This window comes from Pseudorca crassidens, chromosome 7 (assembly GCF_039906515.1).
Source record: "Pseudorca crassidens isolate mPseCra1 chromosome 7, mPseCra1.hap1, whole genome shotgun sequence".
NCBI classification, from domain to species: domain Eukaryota; kingdom Metazoa; phylum Chordata; class Mammalia; order Artiodactyla; family Delphinidae; genus Pseudorca; species Pseudorca crassidens.
The window spans coordinates 49,099,221-49,124,638 of NC_090302.1; the positions used below are offsets into that span (position 1 = coordinate 49,099,221).

The 25,418-nt window shown below is 36.0% G+C and overlaps 1 protein-coding gene across 2 annotated transcripts in view; it reads right to left on the reverse strand.

Moving 5' to 3' along the window:
- Positions 1–25,418, reverse strand: part of SMC5 (structural maintenance of chromosomes 5) — a 111,846-nt gene that overhangs the window by 54,957 nt on the left and 31,471 nt on the right. For both annotated transcript variants that reach the window (XM_067744188.1, XM_067744187.1), the window contains exons 4-8: positions 17,740–17,902; positions 16,592–16,726; positions 14,894–15,034; positions 13,105–13,266; positions 12,233–12,304 (exon numbers count right to left, since the gene is read on the reverse strand). In XM_067744188.1, the coding sequence (XP_067600289.1) occupies positions 12,233–12,304; positions 13,105–13,266; positions 14,894–15,034; positions 16,592–16,726; positions 17,740–17,902 (673 nt within the window). The remainder of the gene's footprint in view (positions 1–12,232; positions 12,305–13,104; positions 13,267–14,893; positions 15,035–16,591; positions 16,727–17,739; positions 17,903–25,418) is intronic.

Consider the following 25,418-nt stretch of genomic DNA (forward strand, 5'->3'; position numbering starts at 1 on the left):
AAGAATTCAGAATAATGATAGTAAGGATGATCCGAAATCTTGGAAACAGAATGGACAAAATGCAAGAAACAGTTAACAAGGATCTAGAAGAAATAAAGATGAAACAAGCAACGATGAACAACACAATAAATGAAATTAAAAGTGCTCTAGATGGGATCAATAGCAGAATAACTGAGGCAGAAGAACGGATAAGTGACCTGGAAGATAAAATAGTGGAAATAACTACTGCAGAGCAGAATAAAGAATGAAAAGAACTGAGGACAGTCTCAGAGACCTCTGGGACAACATTAAATGCACCAACATTCGAATTATAGGGGTTCCAGAAGAAGAAGAGAAAAAGAAAGGGACTGAGAAAATATTTGAAGAGATTATAGGTGAAAACTTCCCTAATATGGGAAAGGAAATAGTTAATCAAGTCCAGGAAGCACAGGGAGTCCCTTACAGGATAAATACAAGGAGAAATACGCCAAGACACATATTAGTCAAACTGTCAAAAATTAAATACAAAGAAAGCATATTAAAAGCAGCAAGGGAAAAACAACAAATAACACATAAGGGAATCCCCATAAGGTTAACAGCTGATCTCTCAGCAGAAACCCTACAAGCCAGAAGGGAGTGGCAGGACATACTGAAAGTGATGAAGGAGAAAAACCTGCAGCCAAGACTACTCTACCCAGCAAGGATCTCATTCAGATTTGATGAAGAAATTGAAACCTTTACAGACAAGCAAAAGCTGAGAGAGTTCAGCACCACCAAACCAGCTTTACAACAAATGCTAAAGGAACTTCTCTAGGCAAGAAAAACAAGAGAAGGAAAAGACCTATAATAACGAACCCAAAACAATTTAGAAAATGGGAATAGGAACATACATATCGATAATTACCTTAAATGTAAATGGACTAAATGCTCCCACCAAAAGACACAGATTGGCTAAATGGATACAAAAACAAGACCCTTATATATGCTGTCTACAAGAGACCCACTTCAGACCTAGAGACACATACAGACTGAAAGTAAGGGGATGGAAAAAGATATTCCATGCAAATGGAAATCAAAAGAAATCTGGAGTAGCAATTCTCATATAAGACAAAATAGACTTTAAAATAAGGACTATTAAAAGAGACAAAGAAGGACACTACATAATGATCAAGGGATCGATCCAAGAAGAAGATATAACAATTGTAAATATTTATGCACCCAACATAGGAGCACCTCAATACATAAGGCAAATACTAACAGCCATAAAAGGGGAAATCAACAGTAACACATTCATAGTAGGGGACTTAAACACCCCACTTTCACCCATGGACAGATCATCCAAAATGAAAATAAATAAGGAAACACAAGCTTTAAATGATACATCAAACAAGATGGACTTAATTGATATTTATAGGACACTCCATCCAAAAACAACAGAATACACATTTTTCTCAAGTGCTCATGGAACATTCTCCAGGATAGATCATATCTTGGGTCACAAATCAAGCCTTGGTAAATTTAAGAAAATTGAAATTGTATCAAGTATCTTTTCTGCCCACAACGCCATGAGACTAGATATCAATTACAGGAAAAGATCTGTAAAAAATACAAACACATGGAGGCTAAACAATACACTACTTAATAACGAAGTGATCACTGAAGAAATCAAAGAGGAAATCAAAAAATACCCAGAAACAAATGACAATGGAGACACAACGACCCAAAACCTATGGGATGCAGCAAAAGCAGTTCTAAGGGGGAAGTTTATAGCAATACAAGCCCACCTTAAGAAGCAGGAAACATCTCGAATAAATAACCTAACCTTGCACCTCAAGCAATTAGAGAAAGAAGAACAAAAAACCCCCAAAGCTAGCAGAAGGAAAGAAATCATAAAAATCAGATCAGAAAAAAATGAAAAAGAAATGAAGGAAACAATAGCAAAGATCAATAAAACTAAAAGCTGGTTCTTTGAGAAGATAAACAAAATAGATAAACCACTAGCCAGACTCATCAAGAAAAAAAGGGAGAAGACCCACATCAATAGAATTAGAAATGAAAAAGGAGAGGTAACAACTGACACTGCAGAAATAAAAAAGATCATGAGAGATTACTACAAGCAACTCTATGCCAATAAAATGGACAATCTGGAAGAAATGCACAAATTCTTAGAAATACACAACCTGCCAAGACTGAATCAGGAAGAAATAGAAAATATGAACAGACCAATCACAAGCACTGAAATTGAAACTGTGATTAAAAATCTTCCAACAAACAAAAGCCCAGGACCAGATGGCTTCACAGGCAAATTCTATCAAACATTTAGGGAAGAGCTAACACCTATCCTTCTCAAACTCTTCCAAAATATAGCAGAGGGAGGAACACTCCCAAATTCCTTCTACGAGGCCACCATCACCTTGATACCAAAACCAGACAAGGATGTCACAAAGAAAGAAAACTACAGGCCAATATCACTGATGAACACAGAAGCAAAAATCCTCAACTAAATACTAGCAAACAGAATCCAACAGCACATTGAAAGGAACATACACCATGATCAAGTGGGGTTTATTCCAGGAATGCAAGGATTCTTGAATATATGCAAATCTATCAATGTGATACATCATATTAACAAATTGAAGGAGAAAAACCATACGATCATCTCAATAGATGCAGAGAAAGCTTTTGACAAAATTCAACACCCATTTATGATAAAAACCCTGCGGAAAGTAGGCATAGAGGGAACTTTCCTCAACATAATAAAGGCCATATATGACAAACCCAGCCAACATCATCCTCAATGGTGAAAAACTGAAAGCATTTCCACTAAGATCAGGAATAAGACAAGGTTGCCCACACTCACCACTCTTATTCAACATAGTTTTGGAAGTTTTAGCCACAGCAATCACAAAAGAAAACGAAATAAAAGGAATCCAAATCGGAAAAGAAGAAGTAAAGCTGTCACTGTTTGCAGATGACATGATCCTATACATAGAGAAACCTAAAGATGCTACCAGAAAACTACTAGAGCTAATCAATGAATTTGGTAAAGTGGCAGGATACAAAATTAATGCACAGAAATCTCTGGCATTCCTATATACTAATGATGAAAAATCTGAAAGTGAAATCAAGAAAACACTCCCATTTACCACTGCAACAAAAAGAATAAAATATCTAGGAATAAACCTACCTAAGGAGACAAAAGACCTGTATGCAGAAAATTATAAGACACTGATGAAAGAAATTAAAGATGATACAAATAAATGGAGAGATATACCATGTTCTTGGATTGGAAGAATCAACATTGTGAAAATGACTCTACTACCCAAAGCAATCTATAGATTCAATGCAATCCCTATCAAACTACCACTGGCATTTTTCACAGAACTAGAACAAAAAATTTCGCAATTTGTATGGAAACACAAAAGACCCCGAATAGCCAAAGTAATCTTGAGAACAAAAAAAGGAGCTAGAGGAATCAGGCTCCCTGACTTCAGACTATACTACAAAGCTACAGTAATCAAGACAGTATGGTACTGGCACAAAAACAGAAAGATCAATGGAACAGGATAGAAAGCCCAGAGATAAACCCACGCACATATGGACACCTTATCTTTGATAAAGGTGGCAGGAATGTACAGTGGAAAAAGGACAGCCTCTTCAATAAGTGGTGCTGGGAAAACTGGACAGGTACATGTAAAAGTATGAGATTAGATCACTCCCTAACACCATACACAAAAGTAAGCTCAAAATGGATTAAAGACCTAAATGTAAGGCCAGACACTATCAAACTCTTAGATGAAAACATAGGCAGAACACTCTATGACATAAATCACAGCAAGATCCTTTCTGACCCACCTCCTAGAGTAATGGAAATAAAAACAAAAATAAACAAATGGGACCTAATGAAACTTCAAAGCTTTTACACAGCAAAGGAAGCCATAAACAAGACCAAAAGACAACCCTCAGAATGGGAGAAAATATTTGCAAATGAAGCAACCGACAAAGGATTAATCTCCAAAATTTACAAGCAGCTCATGCAGCTCAATAACAAAAAAACAAACAACCCAATCCAAAAATGGGCAGAAGACCTAAATAGACATTTCTCCAAAGAAGATATACAGACTGCCAACAAACACATAAAAGAATGCTCAACATCATTAATCATTAGAGAAATGAAAATCAAAACGACAATGAGATATCATCTCACACCAGTCAGAATGGCCATCATCAAAAAATCTAGAAACAATAAATGCTGGAGAGGGTGTGGAGAAAAGGGAACCTTCTTGCACTGCTGGTGGGAATGTGAATTGGTTCAGCCACTATGGAGAACAGTATGGAGGTTCCTTAAAAAACTACAAATAGAACTACCATATGACCCAGCAATCCCACTACTGGGCATATACCCTGAGAAAACCAAAATTCAAAAAGAGTCATGTACCAAAATGTTCATTGCAGCTCTATTTACAATAGCCCGGAGATGGAAACAACCTAAGTGCCCATCATCGGATGAATGGATAAAGAAGATGTGGCACATATATACAATGGAATATTACTCAGACATAAAAAGAAACGAAATTGAGCTATTTGTAATGAGGTGGATAGACCTAGAGTCTGTCATACAGAGTGAAGTAAGTCAGAAAGAAAAAGACAAATACCGTATGCTAACACATATATATGGAATTTAAGAAAAAAAATGTCATGAAAAACCTAGGGGTAAGGCAGGAATAAAGACGCAGACCTCCTAGAGAACGGACTTGAGGTTATGGGGAGGGGGAAGGGTGAGCTGTGACAGGGCGAGAGAGAGTCATGGACATATACACACTAACAAACGTAGTAAGGTAGACAGCTAGTGGGAAGCAGCCGCATGGCACAGGGATATTGGCTCGGTGCTTTGTGACAGCCTTGAGGGGTGGGATAGGGAGGGTGGGAGGGAGGGAGACGCAAGAGGGAAGACATATGGGAACATATGTATATGTATAACTGATTCACTTTGTTATAAAGTAGAAACTAACACACCATTGTAAAGCAATTATACCCCAGTAAAGATGTTAAAAAAAAAAAAAAGAATAAGGAACAGAGAAAAAGAAAAATCAAAAGAAAATCTTGGGTATAATCCAACAAAACATAGAGAACTTATACGCTGAAAACTATAAAACACTGATGGAAAAAAAATCAAAGATCTAAATAAATGGAGACATACCGTTTTCAGAGTTTGGAAGATTCAACATAGTAAAGATTTCAATTCTCCCCAAATTGACATATGTTTAATGCAAGTCCCATTAAAATCCTAGCAACATTTTTCTGTAGATATAGAAAAGATTTGGCTGTCAACAGGAATGGCAAAGGAACTCTGAAAATCCTCTCCTCCAGAAAAGTAATGAAAACATTGACAAAAATTATCAAAATTAACTCTTTCAGAACTCTGGAATTTAACCAAAGGCTTTTCAACAAGCCAGAGAGCATTTACTCAAGAAAAATGCTCGAATCTTGGTAAAAGCAACAAGCTTTGTGGTGTTTTGAATATGCCCTATTCCTATTCCCCTCTTCTCAGTTCCTTGGCAGCCTTGAAAACCAACAGCCCACAGTCATAGTGAAATCAGCAGCCTAGGAGCTACGGGAGAGATCACAAAGCTGGAGAACTTTCACATTCTCAATCTCAGAGAACTATCATTATCTGATCTGTCTGGCAGTTTCCAGGAAAACCTTACTTGCAAAGCTTATCTCCATTTGACCTGACTCCATAGCTTGCACACTGCAAAAGACCCTTTTCCTTGGAGGAAGCTGTCAAAACAATCAGTGGCAATTGTTTAACGACAGAGCTGCCTGGTGTGAGATAAAAGTGTGGCAAACAATAAGCTAACCAAAAAATTTAAAAGAAAAAGCTGGAGAATACGATGCCCATAGGAAGTTTTGGTAGCTCCTGGGAATCTAGAAGGTCAAATGCATGCTTGAGTTAGGACTGTGCATGCCCAAGGCTGTATGCATGCCCTAGAAAGAGCTGAGGAGGCCCTTATCTCTCACAACATTCTGTGCAAATAGGAAGTGAAAGCTGAAACAGAGTTGTAAACTAGCAGTGGAACTTAACCAACACTTTCAACAATTCAGGGAGTATTTGAGGACAGAATCTTGGTGGAAAGTGAAAACAATGCCTGGCTGAGTGTTGAAGGTGTGAACCAACATACATTCAGAGACCCTCAACAAACACTGGGAGATATACTAGATTGGGAGACATTATAGTCATTTGAGAAAATACCTGTCCAATAATTAGCTGACCATTAACTAACTGAGCAGAGACTTCAGTAGTCACATATGACAAAGAATACAGAATTCACAGAGTTAGGAAAGTAATTAAAAAAAAACAAACAGTAACAACATCATCAGCAAACAAAAATAACACAAGCCTGGGTTAAAGGAGGACACCTGATTTCAGAGTTGCCACATCCTGCTATTTAAACTTTATAGTTTCAACAAAAAATTAAAACACAGTCAACAAAACAAGAAAGTATAACCCATACACAGGAAAAAACAGCAGTCAACAAAAAATGTCCCTGAGGAAGCCCAGAAATAGTTACAAATGACTTTAAGATAGCTATTTTAAATATGTTCAATGAACTAAAGGAAAACATGTCTAAGGAAAAGAAAGTAAGAGAACAATGTCTTATTGAATAGAGAATATCAATAGAGAGAGAAATTATAAAAAAAGAGTCAAGTAGAAATCCTCAGTTGAAAAGTTCAGTAACTGAAATAAAAGATTCACTAGTGGAGCTCAATGGCAGATTTGAACATGCAAAGCAAAGATTAAGTGAGCTTGAAGGTAAGTCAATTGAAAGTATTCAGTCTGAGGAACAGAAAAAAGAAAAAGAAAAATAAATAGAATGTAGGACACCATTAAATATATCAAAATATGTGTAAAAGGAGTCTCAGAAGGAGAGAAGAAAAAGAAAGCAGGAAGAATATCCGAAGAATAATGACCCTAAGCTTCCCAATTGTGATGAAGAACATTAATCTACACATCCAAGAAGCTCCATTAATTCCAAGCAGGATAAACCAAAGGCGACTCACATCTAGAAATTACATAGTTAACTGCTGAAAAGAAAAGGAGAGAATTTTGAAAGCAAGAAGTAACTCATCATGTACAAGGGATCCTCAATAAGATTAATAGCTGATTCCTCATCAAAAACCATGGAGGTCAGAAGGCAGTGGATGTTATATTCAAAGTACTGAAAGAAAACCAAGAATTCTATACCCAGCAAAACTATCCCTCCAAAAGAAAGAAAACTTAAGACATTCTCAGATAAACAAATATTGGTAGAATTCATCATTAGTAGACCTGCCCTACAAGAAATACTAATGCAAGTCTTTCAGAATGAAATGAAAGGACACTAGACAGTAACTTGAAACTACACAAAGAAATAAAGAGCACCAGTAAAGGTAACTACATATGTAAATAAGAGATAGTAAAAATGTATCTGTTGTTTGTAACTCTTCTTTTCTCCTATCTGATATAAAAGACAACTGTTGTGGTATAATAAAAAATATATATTTGGTTTTTTGTCCCCAGTTCCTGGCTCAGAGGTCTTAAAAACCTTAGAATTCCCTGAGTGACAGAAGTGTCTTTTGTTATTCACACTAAGCCCCTTTTGCAGATACCTGATTTTATGCTAATAAGACGAATCTTGGCAGGGTCCCTATACAGCTTCAGAATAGAGACTGATTACCAGAAGAACCAACCACATGATTAAGGGGTTGGAACTTTCAGCCTCACCCCCTGCCCTCAAGGAGTAGAGAGAGGCTGGAGATTGACCTCACTCACCAACAGCCAATAATTTAATCAATCATATCCAGGTAATGAAACTCAATAAAACTCTTGAACAACATGGTTATGGAGCTTCTGGGTTAGTGAACATGTCCATATGCTGGGAAGGTGGTGCACCCAGAAAGGGATTAGAAGCTCTGCACCACTCTAATCCCCATACCTTGTGCTATGCACCTCTTTCATTTGGCTGTTCCTGAGTTGTATCCTTTATAATAAACAGGTAATTGTTAAGTGTAACATCTTTCTGTATTCTGTGAGTCGTTCTAGCAAATACTGAACCTGAAGTTGGCGGTGGAGGGGGGTTGTGGGAATCCCTGAATCTGTAGCAAAGTCAGAGAGAAGAGTAGGAAATCTGAGGTCTGGGGAATTGAGACTGGCATGTAAAGCCAGGACTATCTTGTGAGACTGAGCCATGAAATTGTAGAATCTGCTTTAATTCCAAGTAGTTAGTATCAGAACTGGATTGAACTTTAGGACACAAAGTTGGTGTCAGAGAATCACACAATTATTGCCACAAAAATGAAACTATATAAATAATTATAAAACTATGTTGATAGGCTTATAATGATTAAAAATGTAACTGGTATGATAATAACACAAAGGAAGGAGAAGGGAATGGAGCTATATGGGAACAAAGTTTGTATACTACTCAAGTTCATATTAATATGAAATAGATTATCATAAATTAAGATGTTATTTATAATTCTAAAGGCAGTCACTAAAAAAATAGCTCAAAAAATACACAGCAAAAGAACAAGGGAATTAAAATGGTACAATAGAAAATATTTAACACAAGAGTAGCCTCTGCTCGCCGCAATTAGAGAAAGCCTACACACAGCAATGAAGACCCAACACAGCCAAAAATAAATAAATGCACAAATAAATAGAATATATGAAATACTGTTTCTCTATGGCTTAAAAACTTTCAAAGCCTTCTTATAGTTTCTCACTGCATTTACAATCAAATTCAAATTGCTTTCTTTTTTCTTCAAGGGTCTACCTAACATAGTCTCTGGCTACTTCTCATATCTGCTACTTTTCAGGAACAATACACTTGTCCCCTGGTATCCTCAGAGGGTTAGTTCCAGCACCTCTCCATTCCCCCCTCGTCTACAGCTACCAATATCCACAGATGCTCAAGTCTCTTACATAAAATGGCATAGTATTTGCATACAACCTACACACATCATTATTATGGGATGCAAAGGTACATCATTATTGTAGTTTTAAAGCTGTACGTAAGACATACTTTGTTTTTATTGTATGCTTTTACTGAGTGATCTATTCCCCATCCCAAAGCAAACATGAAAAAAAATTACATTAAATGTAAAAAATAAAAAAAAAATCATCTCTAGTACAATGTAAATGCTATGTAAAAAGTTGCTGGTGTATAACAAATTCAAGTTTGGTTTTTGGAACTTTCTGGAATATTTTTTTCCCCAAATATTTTTGCTTAGTGGTTGGTTGAATCCACAAATGCAAAATCCATGGACATGGAGGGCCAACTACATTAGACCCAAGACACTGAGGCAGACTGTCAAAGTGCTAAGGAAAAAAAAATTTGTAATTTAGAATCCAATATCCAGCCATATTAATATTCCATAGTGACTGCAAAGAAGATAGTTTGCAACATACAGGGACTCAGAAAGTTTATCACCCAAAGAACGTCTCTAAAACACCTACAGAAGATAGCCAGTAAGAAAAAAAACCCCAAAATTCCTACCTCTTCAAAAGAAAGAATCATAAGAAGTGTAATATAAGCAGAAACATGATCAAATAAGCCAATAAATATATTAAGTCTAAATAAATACAGATAGTAGAAAATAACATCTTAAATAACTGACAAGTAAAATTTCTGATGACACTGGCATGAAGAGGAGGAAAAAGAAATAGAAGCTTGCTAAGATTCTGATCTTAAGTAGAATGAAAATACTGATTAACTTTTTTTATTAAGAAAAATATGTTATTTAAACTTCAAGAGTAATCAGTAGAATAGGCTTAGAATATATAACTTTAGGAAAAAAAATGGAATAAGAAAACCTTGATCAACAGCAACAGAAAGTAGAAAGGGGAATACGAAGAATCAAACAAAAAGCATAGGAAGTAGAAAACAATGGTAAATGTGAACTGGTTAAACTCCTTTACTGTATGAAAAAGTGTCTCTCACACCAAACTGAAAAAATTACAAAGCAAAACCCAGTATATGTTATTTACAGCAGATAAAATAAAAACATGATGCAGAAAGAACAAACAATAAAGCTTTAAAATCTAGAAAGCAAGAACTAATACAATTACAAGGAAAAATAGACAAATCTACATTCACAGAAGGTACTGATACTTTAAAATGGATGTCAGGTTGGTAAGAAAAAAAAATAAGTAGAACATTTGCATAATTATAGTAAGCTTGATATATATATAGCTATATATCTATATTTATATGTATAAAAAACCACCCCTAAAGACAGAATACATTCTTTATGAATGTATGAAGAACACATACAAAACCAAATATAAAAGTCCAAAAGAGGTTTCCAAAAATTCTAAAATAAAGTCATAAAGGCCACATTTATTACTCATAAAGCAATATAACTGGAACTACACATTTTTTAAAAAGCTTAAAAATTCCATATCCAAGTAAATTGAAACAGTAAGAACTCCTATGTAAGCTTAAACAAAAATATTTAAATGAGAATTATAAAATCTTAAACAGAAAAGCAGTACATATCACACATATGAAATGTATAACCAAATGATAACCAGAAAAAAATTTATACCCTAAAATGTATTAAAAATTAAGAAAGGCTAAAAATTCAAGAACTTACGAAAGTGACAAACTGGCAATTATGATAAGGGAAAAAAAGAAAACATTGGTTTTAGGAGTACTAAACTACTTAAAAGGTTGGCATAACACTAAAAAAAAAACAGTTAAGGATGGAATAAAATAAAATTTTAGGTCAATCTCAGATGGTGCAAAACAATCCTAAAAAGAAGATTTTCTATTTGAATCCAGGAACATATTAAAATACCAAGTAAGATTTATGACAAAATGCAAGGACGGTTCAATGTTAGACAACCTATCAACCTAGTATTCCCGTTTGGGGTTTTAAAGGTGAATCTTTGTGCCTTTTTCCTTCTAAACTCTAACTAAATAACAGAAACGGAGCAAAAAGGGCTCAATCTCACAAGAACAAAAGGAGTAAGGGAGGAGACATCAATAACTGGAGATTTCAATAAATACTCAGAAGAGTAAATGTAGTAGAGGGACAACTAATTTAGCAGCCTATTATAGGAACCACAGTGTAAAGGGTGAGTGAAAGAGAAAGAAACAAGAAAAGAACTGACTCTTCTTAAAAAAAAAATATCCTGGAGACTCTTAGAACTAGGAAATATCAAGTAAAAAGACATTACATATTAAGTAAGATTTTTATGGAAAATGTTATTTTACATTGGGGAAAGTAGAGTGCAGCACTGGGAGCTACTTCTGAGTTCTGCAAGTTGTTTAATTTTGTTGAGTCTCTATTTCTCTACCAGGTATTTGGACACAATGGTGACTGCCCTGTACATACTTTAGAGGGATTTAGAGAAAGGAGATTTTGCTATAAATACATTATTGTTGAGCCTTCCAAAGTAAATTAAAAAAAAAGAGAGAGAGAAAGACACACACACCCCACATAGAGAATTACCCCTACCAACCCTACACTACCCTCCTACCCCAATGCCTTCACACCACCTCTATGCACACACCTTGAGCACTAACGCTAGCAAGCAAGCTTCTGTCATGAAAATGTGAGGTTTATTCTCTGGAGAAGTTAAATGAGAGAGGATTGGAACTTGAAGATAAAGGCATAGGAAAAGGGGTAAGGCTGAAAACTGAGAGATTAACGTCATGCTTTAAACACCAGGAATGCTTCAAGACATGCATCTATCCCTAAGAAAGGTAATACAAACTTTAGTTTCTGAATGGTCCTGGAGAACAGAACCCCAAATACATTTTGGGATCTGTTAGCTAAAAAGCCCACTTTCTTGCCCAATTATCCTAAAATAATTTTGTCATCAAGTCCCATCCATGCACAATGGATTTATAATCAGCTTTTTTAATACCCAACTCTTAATATAAACAAACAACAGAATAAATCCCTTATAATTTAATTTCTGCTATTAAGATAACTAAATCCAACTTTACCATCACCCTATTAAATACATATCTATTGCACCCTATAATGCATATCTATGAGTAGTTTAGAGCCATTTTCCCCATTTATCCTCCATGCAAGTGCTATACTTCCAAAGCTTAGTTCCCCTCACAGATTAAGATAAGAAATAGAGAATGAGGAGGATCTCAGACAATTCCCAAACAAGAAGGTGTCTCATAATCTACCCCTGAACACAAAAGTTAGGGCAAATTAACATAACAAAAATTTCAATACAAGATCTTACATGTTTATCTTTCCTTTCTATAACATCTTGCTTTTGTTTGCATTTTTGAGATGTCTCCTTAATATCTGTTGCCTGTAAGATTGAACCAGAAGAGGGGAAGTTAGTTAAAAATTCAAGCAAGGCAATTATGTGACCCCACTCACCCAAATATTAAGTTGCTATGTAAGTTTACCCACAATGATTTTCTATGGTTTCTTTCCAACTAAATTCATAATTATCACCCAAAATACCAACAATTATTTGAAAATCTATGAAAGGTTATTCCTATAGATATTAAAAATAGCTGCAGCAATATGTATACATATGTTTCTGTATCTCTTCACATTTATTTTCTCATGTTATTTTATCCTAGAAACGATTACACAGAATTGCAGGGTCCATTCTCAAAACAATATCTGATGCCAAAATCTCACCTAAAGGTTAAAAGCCATGATCACAAAAAATTTCAATTTACATTTTCAAAATATCAAGAATATTCCATAGGCCATTATATTATTTATTCCAAGAAACATCAGGATTTTTATATTACATTCCTCCAAAAGGGTATACAGTTACAAAGCATGTATAATAAATTCACAAAAGGAGTTAAACGTTTCTAGGAATACTACTCTGAATCCTCCTGTTATTAAAACAATAACATTTCATTTTTCTCTTTTTATGTCTTGGAATTTCTATAGAGTAGCAAGCTCCTATAAAGTAGCAAGTGATGATTAGGACCTTGAAAGATCTGTGGTAGTAGAATTCCTAGTAAAAGAACTTAAGGAACTAAAGTTAACAAGTAAATCTACAAAGCATTTTAGAAGACCTGCAAAATATTTTTTGTATTTGCTAAAATAAAATACAGGAAATCCAAAATTGAGCCAGAAAAGTACCTTCTCTTTGATTCGAGCCTCCAAATTGTGACGCTGCCTTTCAATTTCTTCAATGCGTTGTGTTATAGGAATCTGCCCTTCTTTAAGTTTCCTGACCTCTTCCTTCGCTCGGTCCCGAGCTAGTTTTACTTCTTCATAGTCCTGACGAACATTTTCATATTCCTTGTAATGAATTCAAGAAAGAGAAGTTAATGCACTCCTAGCTTAAAGTAACACAAATACAAAAATCAAGGTACAGGCAGAAACCAAATCTATGAAAAAGATGGTTTTGAATCCCTTTAGCAGGTCTATTAATAAAAAATTTGCCCTCTGAAACAACTTCAGAAATAGTAAATACCAACATAATGATTAACTCAGTGATACTCACTGAGCACTTATCTCTATCACTAGGCCAGACTCTCTGTCTTCCATCCCTTCCTGTTATTGAAATTTACATCCTAATGGCTTCTAACAGTAGGCCCTCCTCTAGTCTCTCAATAAAGAAGGCATTCAAAAACATATAAAGAACCAAAAGAAACTCAGTTATGAAAAATAAAAATGAAAAAACAAAAAGTAAAATGGCTCAAGAGAAAAGCAAAATGTAGCATGCAGGTGAAAATGATGCTTGTCACATCACAGGAATTAATAAATATTTGCTAAAAAAAATTAAGGGGAGTGCTAAGAGAGCATATAGTAAGAATGAATGGGATGAAGAAAGGTAAGAAAAGAATACAAATAAAATTAGAGTAAACCAAAAAAAGGAAAAAATGAAAAAAGATTGAAATCAATCTTGAAAGAAAAGGGAGAAATCAAAAGACTTCAAAAGACAAACATAAAGCAGGTGCAAGAATAATAATGGACATAGGATAAACCTAATCAAAGTGAGCTGAAGGAAGAAAAAAGTTTAAGAAAATGGAATTATGGGAAAGGATAGGGTGAAGCAGGGGTGGTGGGGTTAGGGTGGGTGGGAGAAGTTCACAAATAAAGCCACATATTTCTCCAATCTAATAATTATTTCCATCCTAGCCTTAAAAACATTATTAGGGCTTCCCTGGTGGCGCCGTGGTTGAGAGTCCGCCTGCCGATGCAGGGGACACGGGTTCGTGCCCCTGTCCGGGAGGATCCCACATGCCACGGAGCGGCTGGGCCCGTGAGCCATGGCCGCTGAGCCTGAGCATCCAGAGCCTGTGCTCCGCAACGGGAGAGGCCACAGCGGTGAGAGGCCCGCATACCGCAAAAAAAAAAAAAAAAAAAAAAACCAAAAAAAAAACATTACTAAACTTTCTTATTTTGTTTCACCCACTGAAAAGTAATGTATTGAGGGAAATGAATCTTTGGCCCAAACTGTGGTTTTAAACAGTATACATTACAGAGTGACTAAAAACAGTAGTTTCAGTAAGCTTATGAAGCATAATGAGTAGAAGATTACAATTAATATCCTTCAGCTTTGTCTGTAGCTGAAGCTGATATTAGTAGCACACTCAAAGTAAATTCTCAGTGACCTGAGGACACTCAAAGATTTGATTTTTACATATGTAAACATTTTAGCTGATTAACATTTTATAAAACAAAACTATCCGTTGACTCAAATCTGGAAAAATTAAGGACACAGACTTAATCAACATGCAATAACAACATAGCACACAGTTATATAATAACACAAAGAAAGAGAAAAATGTTACTATGTATGATATACAAAGCAAAAATGAACAAAAGCACCTAATTTGAATACACAGCAATTAGTGCCTTCTTTATAACTTTTCTGCTAATTAAAGAATCACTATTTTCACCTTTAATAACTCACACTTACCACCCATGGCCTTTTTGCTTCAAGCATCTCAATCAAATCTAAATGTCGCTTACGTTCATAGAACCTCTCCACATCTTGTTTATATCTTTCATTCCTCTGAATCATCTTCTCTAGATATTCAGTTTTCTCTTTGCATGAGGTCTAAAATAAATATTTATTTAACAATTAGTTTAACTGAAGAAAGACAAAAGGTCAAAGCTTTTAATAATGAAAAATGTACCGTGCTAACAAAATTTCACAATAAATGATTCCATAGGAGTTCTTAACTGTGTGCAACTAATGTGCACACCTGAATTCTGGTCTAGGTTCTACTATTTATTAATTATGGGACTGTGAGGAAGCCCTGCCACATCTCTAAGCCTGGATTCTTCTTGCCTAAAGAGAAGAGGGGTATCTGCCCCATTCACCTCAACGGTAGAAGCAACTCAACCTACTACAGGTGAAAGCTCAACAAAAGCTGTAACATGACATACAAATGAAGAGTGGTATTATTATGATTACTATGTTATAAATACCAATGACTGAAGGACTTAGAAATGAGATAAAGGAAAGCTAAAATTCAGCCTTTATATTGTGATTTAACAAATGCCAAAAATGTACTCAGAGCTTAGTAAAATACGTTTGTTTTCTTTCAGAGTTCGGTAGGTAGTTTCAGTGAGTGTTTCAGAGGGGAGTATTAAGATTGTTTGATGTGGCAAAAAGTAAAAGGACCGACAGAGTATATAAAGTAGGATAAAATAATTACAACTCCTTTGGCCATTCGCTCTGAATAAGTATAACAATAAAAATAGTATTAAATTATAATAAAGCTCATTATCAAGTACAGACAGTTACAGTTTAAGAGAAAGCATTTGTTTACAAGATTTCTCATTACAAAAATTTACTGAATTTATTTTAGCTGCTGAGATATGGAAAATGGTTCATTAAATAAAGCACCTTTTCGAATGATATGCTAAAAAGAACATTTTAATTTATTTATTAAAGGTGAAAATAAAAATCAAACAGTGCAACTAAATGTACAGTTCTTTTACAAAGTCCATCCTCACACAACTGAAAACAATATGAGAACTGGCTCAACAGAGACTATATTAAAAGCTACATATCTGCTGTATTTCCCAAAGCCTTACAGAGTGCCTGGCATATAGTAGGTGTTTAGTAAATACTGAATGAATAAAAGAATAACACTGAAACTTCCTGAGAGAAAAAAAAATACTTTATAATACTATTATCGGTTCTTTAGAACAGGGGTCCCCAACCCCCAGTCTGTAGACCGGTACTGGTCCGTGTCCTGTTAAGAACCAGGCCGCACAGCAGGAGGCAGGCGAGTGAAGCTTCATCTGCTGCTCCCCATTGCTCGCATTACTGCCTGAACCATCTCCCACCCCTCCCCCGTCCGTAGAAAAACTGCCTTCCATGAAACCGGTCCCTGGTGCCGAAAAGGTTGGGGACTGCTGCTTTAGAAATTCAATTAATAACATATATTTGATGAAATGATAGTCAAAATTTTCAAACTTTATATAAAATCCATTCCCACTTTTTGTCACCTAACTTAATTAATGTTAGCAACAAAATCCTAGGTGAAAAAAAATCACAAATATATGAATGCACTCAATGAATCAAAACTACTATTTACTTTCCCACATTTTGAGACACAGAAATCAATGAGAGACATAAAATGAGTTGTCTATTTATAAATACCTCTAGTTGTTTTTCTTTCTCCCTGAAGTTTTTGAGTTCACAGTGGTATTTGTGCATTTCTGGAGGACCAATTGACTTCTCAGTAGCTTCAAGGAGTTCAATTTTACTGAGTTTAGCAAATTCTCCAACTTTATCCTAGAGCAAAAAACTTAAATATCAGTTAATATTATCGTTTATAAATATCTTCAAAACATTTTTCATTCAATGATATTTGTCAAGAAGAAACTCATTTAAAAGAAAAAATCCCCTTTATTTTGAGATGTGAATCTTAATATAAACCCTGTCCTTCATATATCATTCTTTAAAATAATAAACTTAGGGTATAAACTGTCATCTTTTTGAGAACCTAAAAAAAATTTCAATGTCAACATTTCCAGGTTTTAAGTTTTATACACATTTAACAAATAGTTAGGAAAGAAAAGAAAAAATACTCCCCTGGACTGAAATGATTATCTACTACACATAATTTGGAATGAAATACTAGAAGTTAAAAAAAAAACACACAGAGCAATTTAAAACATCTACTTCTGCAGATAGTCTTATAACAGCTGATAAATACTTTAAAATTTTAACTTTTCTTTCACTTGGACATAGTAATCAAATCATCAGTTTCTGAAGAAAAAAATGAACTATAATTCGGTCACTAGACTGCATTCAAAGACAAATTTAAAAGATCTGATTTTAACATATAACATGCAATATCAGGATGTTTTATTTTTACTAAACAAACTTAAAATATGAAAGGTTTTTAGAAGGCACACCTATAGATTTAAAAGTCTTAGTATATAAAATATTTTATATAAACACATTGATTGAGAAGTTGTTTATTAACAAAATTTTATGAGTCTATGAATGGGAGCACACAGCTGTTCAAGCTACTCTCTGTACTTAAAAATAATACCTTTATTTCCTTTACAATACTTTAACAGGCTCATTAATTGAATATTTACAAATTACTACAAATTAGTAAGATTATACTGTAAGAGATGAGATGCTACCTTTTACAAAGAACTGTAAGTATTAAGACCACTATGCTCATTTTAAATAGTAACCATTACAATACTCTTAAAAAGTATTTACATTCTTATATGACATAAAGAGGAAACATACACAAAATTTCCCCACATTTACATTTAATTCTCTCATACCTGAGGTAGAAACTGGCAAAGATTGCCCACTTGAATATTTAAGGCTGCAACCTGCTCTTCTACTACTTTCTGAGTTGTAGATTTTTTGTTGATGAACCAAAAGGACTGATTTTTTGCCACATCAATCTCACGAGTGATTACAAGATTTCCAGAAGTCCTGAACCTAGTTAAAAAATAAATTAAAAATATTTATACTCAAAATACATAATTTTAGAAATAAAATTTCTAAAATTCTCTTGCATCAAAGGTTGCCACATAGGATTATTATTATAATTTTTACTCCTTTTGACATTTTGGCCCCTCCAAAGAAGAAAAGCCTGACATTAGTGATAATACGTAACTGACCACCTGTAGGTTATTACTCTTTCAACATTTGAAATTATTTAAACTGTTAAAATAAAATTAAAACAAATGCCAATACTAATTCCCAAACACTGCCAGAGGAGTTATTTATCCTTTAATCATTATGCTACACTCCAATCACGTGTTGACTACAATTTTAAATGGGTTGGTATATAAAAGCATACAACAGTTAAACCTCGAAACTCTCTCTACTTGGAAAATGTATGAATGAAAACTAACTCTTACATATGTATTTCCAGACATCAAAACCAGCCTGCCCATACAGGTGGCCCATGGTTTCCTCATCTTACACTCCACCAACTCTAAATTCAGAGGAGACTGTACCACATGACTATAAGGAACATTAAAAAATAGAAAATCTGAAAGAAGGGTATTTACTTATTTCTTGATTTAAAAGTACTACTGCTTCACATCTCCTATCTACTCATCCATCTTCTTCACTGGCAATCAGCAGCATGGAAGAAGACCTGGGACCACCAGAGAGACAAGGTGCCATTGTTTGGGTGTGTGTGAGGAGAGGGGTGGGACCACCATAGAAGCTCCTTTCTCTGCACGCGTTTTCAGGCGGCAGGGCACCACCTACAAGAGCTCCAGGGATGGGTGCGAGCCACCACTGCCATCTAGGACTCCAGAGATGGGCGTGGACTGCTGCCGCTACCAAGGGTCCCATGAGTGGATGTTGGTTGTTTCCCCCACCTCCTGGAAACATGCGCAGGCAGTGCACCTGCATAGCCCCTATCAAGGGATAACAGCCAGCACACGCTGAGGAAAGAAACGGCAAGCATCCAAACCAAAAGCAACCCTCACACCAAAAACATATTAAACCCACACAAGCTACACAGGGACACTTCTGCCTATTAATAGCCCTCCAAGACTACAGTATATAATTGTGTATTTACACAGAGTAAGAGGGATATAAGGGAACCATTCCCAGTGAAAAGACCAAGAGAATTCCCCTGAAGGAACAATGAAACAGACCTCTTCAGTCTAACAGACACCAAGTTCAAAAAGAAGGTAACAAAAATACTGAAGGAATTAAGAAAGGCTATCAACAGAAATGCAAATTACTGTAAAAAGGAAGTAGAAACTATAAGGAAGAGACAAGAAAAATTAGAAAATTCATTTGCCGAGACAAAAGCTGAGCTAAAGGCAATGAAGAGCAGAATGAATAATGCAGAAGAAAGAGTAAGCGATCTGGAAGACAGAATAATGGAAATTACCCGATCAAAACAGCAGACAGAAAGCCAAATGAAAAAAAAAAAAAAGAAAGCAATATAAGAGACCTATGGGATAATACAAAGCATGCCAATCTACGGATAACAAGGATTCCAGAAGGAGAAGAAAGAGAAAAGGGGATTGAAAATGTATTTGAAGAAACTATGGCTGAAAACTTACCAAACCTAAAGAAGGAAACAGATATCCAGATACAGGAAAAAGAAGGTCCCAAAAAAGATGAACCCAAACAGACCTACATCAAGAAATATTATAATAAAAATGGCAGAAAAGCACCGCTTAAAGGAGTTCCAGAGACGGGTGTGAGCCGCGGTTAAAAGCACGGACCCCAGAGACAGGCATGAGACACTAAGGCCGCTGCTGCGGCCACCAAGAAGCCTGTGTGTGAGCATAGGTCACTCTCCACACCTCCCTTCCAGGAGCCTATGCAGCCTGCCACTGCCAGGGTCCCAGGATCCAGGGACAACTTCTCCGGGAGAACGCACAGCGCGTCTCAGGCTGGTGCAACGTCCCGCTGGCCTCTGCCGTCGCAGGCCTGTCCCGCACTCTGTGCCCCTCCCTCCCCCCTGGCCTGAGTGAGCCACAGCCCCTGAATCAGCGGCTCCTTTAACCCCGTCCTGTCTAAGCAAAGAACAGACGCCCTCCAGCAACCTACACACAGAGGCAGGGCCAAATCCAAAGCTGAGCCCTGGGAGCTGTGCGAACAAAGAAGAGAAAGGGAAATCTCTCCAGCAGCCTCAGAAGCAGCAGATTAAAGCTCCACAATCAACTTGATGCACCTTGCATCTGTGGAATACCTGAATAGACAACAAATCATCTCAAATTGAGGAGGTGGACTTTGAGAGCAAGATTTATGACGTTTCCCCCTTTTCGTCTTTTTGTGAGTGTGTATGTGTATGCTTCTGTGTGAGATTTTGTTGGTATAGTTTTGCTTCCACCATTTGTCCTAGGGTTCTATCCATCCGTTTTTTGTTGTTGTTTTTTTGTTTTAAAAAACTTTTTTTTCTTAATAATTATTTTTTATTTTAATAACTTTATTTTATTTTACTTTATCCTCCTTCCTTCCTTCCTACCTTCCTTCCCTCCCTCCCTCCCCCCCCTTTAGACAAAAATCATCCCAAATTGAGGAGGTGGAATTTGAGAGCAAGCTTTATGATTTTTTCCCCTTTTCCTCTTTTTGTGAGTGTGTATGTGTATGTTTCTGTGTAAGATTTTGTCTGTATAGCTTTGCTTTCACCATTTGTGCTAGGGTTCTATCGGTCTTTTTTTTTTCTTAAAAAAATTTTTTTTCTTAATAATTATTTTAATAACTTTATTTTATCTTACTTTTTCTTTCTCTCTCTCTCTCTTTTACTAATTCTTTCTTTCTACTTTTTCTCCCTTTTATTCTGAGCCGTGTGGATGAAAGGCTCTTGGTGCTGCAGCCAAGAGTCAGTGCTGTGCCTCTGAGGTGGGAGAGCCGACTTCAGGACACTGGTCCACAAGAGACCTTCCAGCTCCACATAATATCAAACGGTGAAAATCTCCCAGAGATATCCATCTTAACACCAGCACCCAGCTTCACTCAACGACCAGCAAGATAAAGTGCTGGACACCCTATGCCAAACAACTAGCAAGACAGGAACACAACCCCACCCATTAGCAGAGAGGCTGCCTAAAATCATAATAAGGCCACAGACACCCCAAAACACACCACCAGACGTGACCTGCCCACCAGAAAGACAAGATCCAGCCTCATCCACCACAACACAGGCACTAGTCACCTCCACCAGGAAGCCTACACAACCCACTGAACCAACCTTAGCCACTAGGGACAGACACCAAAAACAACGGGAACTACGAACCTGCAGCCTGCAAAAAGGAGACCCCAAACACAGTAAGATAAGCAAAATGAGAAGACAGAAAAACACACAGCAGATGAAGGAGTAAGATAAAAACCCACCAGACCTAACAAATGAAGAGGAAATGGGCAGTCTACCTGAAAGAGAATTCAGAATAATGATAGTAAAGATGATACAAAATCTTGGAAATACAATGGAGAAAAGGCAAGAAACGTTTAACAAGGACCTAGAAGAACTAAAGATGAAACAAGTAATGATGAACAACACAATAAATGAAATTAAAAATACTTTAGATGGGATCAACAGCAGAATAACTGAGGCAGAAGAACGAATAAGTGACCTGGAAAATAAAATAGTGGAAATAACTACTGCAGAGCAGAATAAAGAAAAAAGAATGAAAAGAACTGAGGACAGTCTCAGAGACCTCTGGACAACATTAAACGCACCAACATTCAAATTATAGGGGTTCCAAAAGAAGGAGAGAAAAAGAAAGGGACTGAGAAAATATTTGAAGAGATTATAGGTGAAAACTTCCCTAATATGGGAAAGGAATTAGTTAATCAAGTCCAGGAAGCACAGAGAGTCCCATACAGGATAAATCCAAGGAGAAATACGCCAAGACACATATTAGTCAAACTGTCAAAAATTAAATACAAAGAAAACATATTAAAAGCAGCAAGGGAAAAACAACAAATAACACACAAGGGAATCCCCATAAGGTTAACAGCTGATCTTTCAGCAGAAACTCTGCAAGCCAGAAGGGAGTGGCAGGACATATTTAAAGTGATGAAGGAGAAAAACCTGCAACCAAGATTACTCTGCCCAGCAAGGATCTCATTCGGATTTGATGAAGAAATTAAAACCTTTACAGACAAGCAAAAGCTGAGAGAGTTCAGCACCACCAAACCAGCTTTACAACAAATGCTAAAGGAACTTCTCTAGGCAAGAAACACAAGAGAAGGATAAGACCTACAATAACAAACACAAAACAATTAAGAAAATGGGAATAGGAACATACATATCGATAATTACCTTAAATGTAAATGGACTAAATGCTCCCACCAAAAGACACAGATTGACTGAATGGATACAAAAACAAGACCCTTATATATGCTGTCTACAAGAGACCCACTTCAGACCTAGAGACACATACAGACTGAAAGTAAGGGGATGGAAAAAGATATTCCATGCAAATGGAGACCAAAAGAAAGGTGGAGTAGCAATTCTCATATCAGACAAAACAGATGTTAAAATAAAGACTATTAGAAGAGACAAAAAGGACACTACATAATGATCAAGGGATCGATCCAAGAAGAAGATATAACAATTGTAAATATTTATGAACCAACATAGGAGCATCTCAATACATAAGGCAAATACTAACAGCCATAAAAGGGGAAATTGACAGTAACACGTTCATAGTAGGGGACTTTAACAACCCACTTTCACCAATGGACAGATCATCCAAAATGAAAATAAATAAGGAAACACAAGCTTTAAATGATACATTAAACAAGATGGACTTAATTGATATTTATAGGACATTCCATCCAAAAACAACAGAATACACATTTTTCTCAAGTGCTCATGGAACATTCTCCAGGATAGATCATATCTTGAGTCACAAATCAAGCCCTGGTAACTTTAAGAAAATTGAAATTGTATCAAGTATCTTTTCCGACCACAATGCTATGAGACTAGATATCAATTACAGGAAAAGATCTGTAAAAAAAAAAAACACATGGAGGCTAAACAATACACTACTTAATAACACAGTGATCACTGAAGAAATCAAAGAGGAAATCAAAAAATACCTAGAAACAAATGACAATGGAGACACAACGACCCAAAACCTATGGGATGCAGCAAAAGCAGTTCTAAGAGGGAAGTTTATAGCAATACAATCCTACCTTAAGAAACAGGAAGCATCTCGAATAAACAACCTAACCTTGCACCTAAAGCAATCAGACAAAGAAGAACAAAAAAAACCCCAAAGTTAGCAGAAGGAAAGAAATCATAAAAATCAGATCAGAAAAAAATGAAAAAAAAATGAAGGAAACGATAGCAAAGATCAATAAAACTAAAACCTGGTTCTTTGAGAAGATAAATGAAATTGATAAACCATTAGCCAGACTCATCAAGAAAAAAAGGGAGAAGACTCAAATCAATACAATTAGAAATGAAAAAGGAGAAGTAACAACTGACACTGCAGAAATACAAAGGATCATGAGAGATTACTACAAGCAACTCTATGCCAATAAAATGGACAACCTGGAAGAAATGGACAAATTCTTAGAAATGCACAACCTTCTGAGACCGAACCAGGAATAGAAAATATGAACAGACCAATCACAAGCACTGAAATTGAAACTGTGATTAAAAATCTGCCCACAAACAAAAGCCCTGGACTAGATGGCTTCACAGGGGAATTCTATCAAACATTTAGAGAAGAGCTAACACCTATCCTTCTCAAACTCTTCCAAAATATAGCAGAGGGAGGAACACTCCCAAACTCATTCTACGAGGCTACCTTCAACTTGATACCAAAACCAGAAAGGGATGTCACAAAGAAAGAAAATTACAGGCCAGTATCACTGATGAACACAGATGCAAAAATCCTCAACAAAATACTAGCAAACAGAATCCAATAGCACATTAAAAGGATCATACACCATGATCAAGTGGGATTTATTCCAGGAATGCAAGGATTCTTCAATATATGCAAAAAATCAATGTGATAAACCATATTAACAAATTGAAGGAGAAAAACCATATGATCATCTCAATAGATGGAGAGAAAGCTTTCGACAAAATTCAACACCCATTTATGATAAAAACGCTGCAGAATGCAGGCATAGAGGGAAATTTCCTCAACATAATAAAGGCCATATATGACAAACCCACAGCCAACATCGTCCTCAATGGTGAAAAACTGAGACCATTTCCACTAAGATCAGGAACAGGACAAGGTTGCCCACTCTCACCACTCTTATTCAACATAGTTTTGGAAGTTTTAGCCACAGCAATCAGAGAAGAAAAAGAAATAAAAGGAATCCAAACCGGAAAAGAAGAAGTAAAGCTGTCACTGTTTGCAGATGACATGATCCTATACATAGAGAATCCTAAAGATGCTATCAGAAAACTACTAGAGCTAATCAATGAATTTGGTAAAGTAGCAGGATACAAAATTAATGCACAGAAATCTCTGGCATTCCTATACACTAATGATGAAAAATCTGAAAGTGAAATCAAGAAAACACTCCCATTTACCACTGCAACAAAAAGAATAAAACATCTAGGAATAAACCTACCTGAGACAAAAGACCTGTATGCAGACACTGATGAAAGAAATTAAAGATGATACAAATAGATGGAGAGATATACCATGTTCTTGGATTGGAAGAATCAACATTGTGAAAATGACTCTACTATCCAAAGCAATCTACAGATTCAATGCAATCCCCATCAAACTACCACTGGCATTTTTCACAGCACAAGAGCTAAAAATTTCACAATTTATATGGAAACACAAAAGACCCCTAATAGCCAAAGCAATGTTGAGAACGAAAAACAGAGCTGGAGGAATCAGACTCCCTGACTTCAGACTATACTACAAAGCTACAGTAATCAAGACAGTATGGTACTGGCACAAAAACAGAACAGGATAGAAAGCCCAGAGATAAACCCATGCACATGTGGTTACCTTATCTTTGATAAAGGAGGCAGGAATGTACAGTGGAGAAAGGACAGCCTCTTCAATAAGTGGTGCTGGGAAAACTGGACAGGTACATGTAAAAGTATGAGATTAGATCACTCCCTAACACCATACACAAAAGTAAGCTCAAAATGGATTAAAGACCTAAATGTAAGGCCAGACACTATCAAACTCTTAGAGGAAAACATAGGCAGAACACTCTATGACATAAATCACAGCAAGATCCTTTTTGACCCACCTCCTAGAGAAATGGAAATAAAAACAAAAATAAACAAATGGGACCTAATGAAACTTCAAAGGTTTTGCACAGCAAAGGAAACCATACACAAGACCAAAAGACAACCCTCAGAATGGGAGAAAATATTTGCTAATGAAGCAATTGACAAAGGATTAATCTCCAAAATTTATAAGCAACTCATGCAGCTCAATAACAAAAAAACAACCCAATCCAAAAATGGGCAGAAGACCTAAATAAACATTTCTCCAAAGAAGATATACAGACTGCCAACAAACACATAAAAGAATGC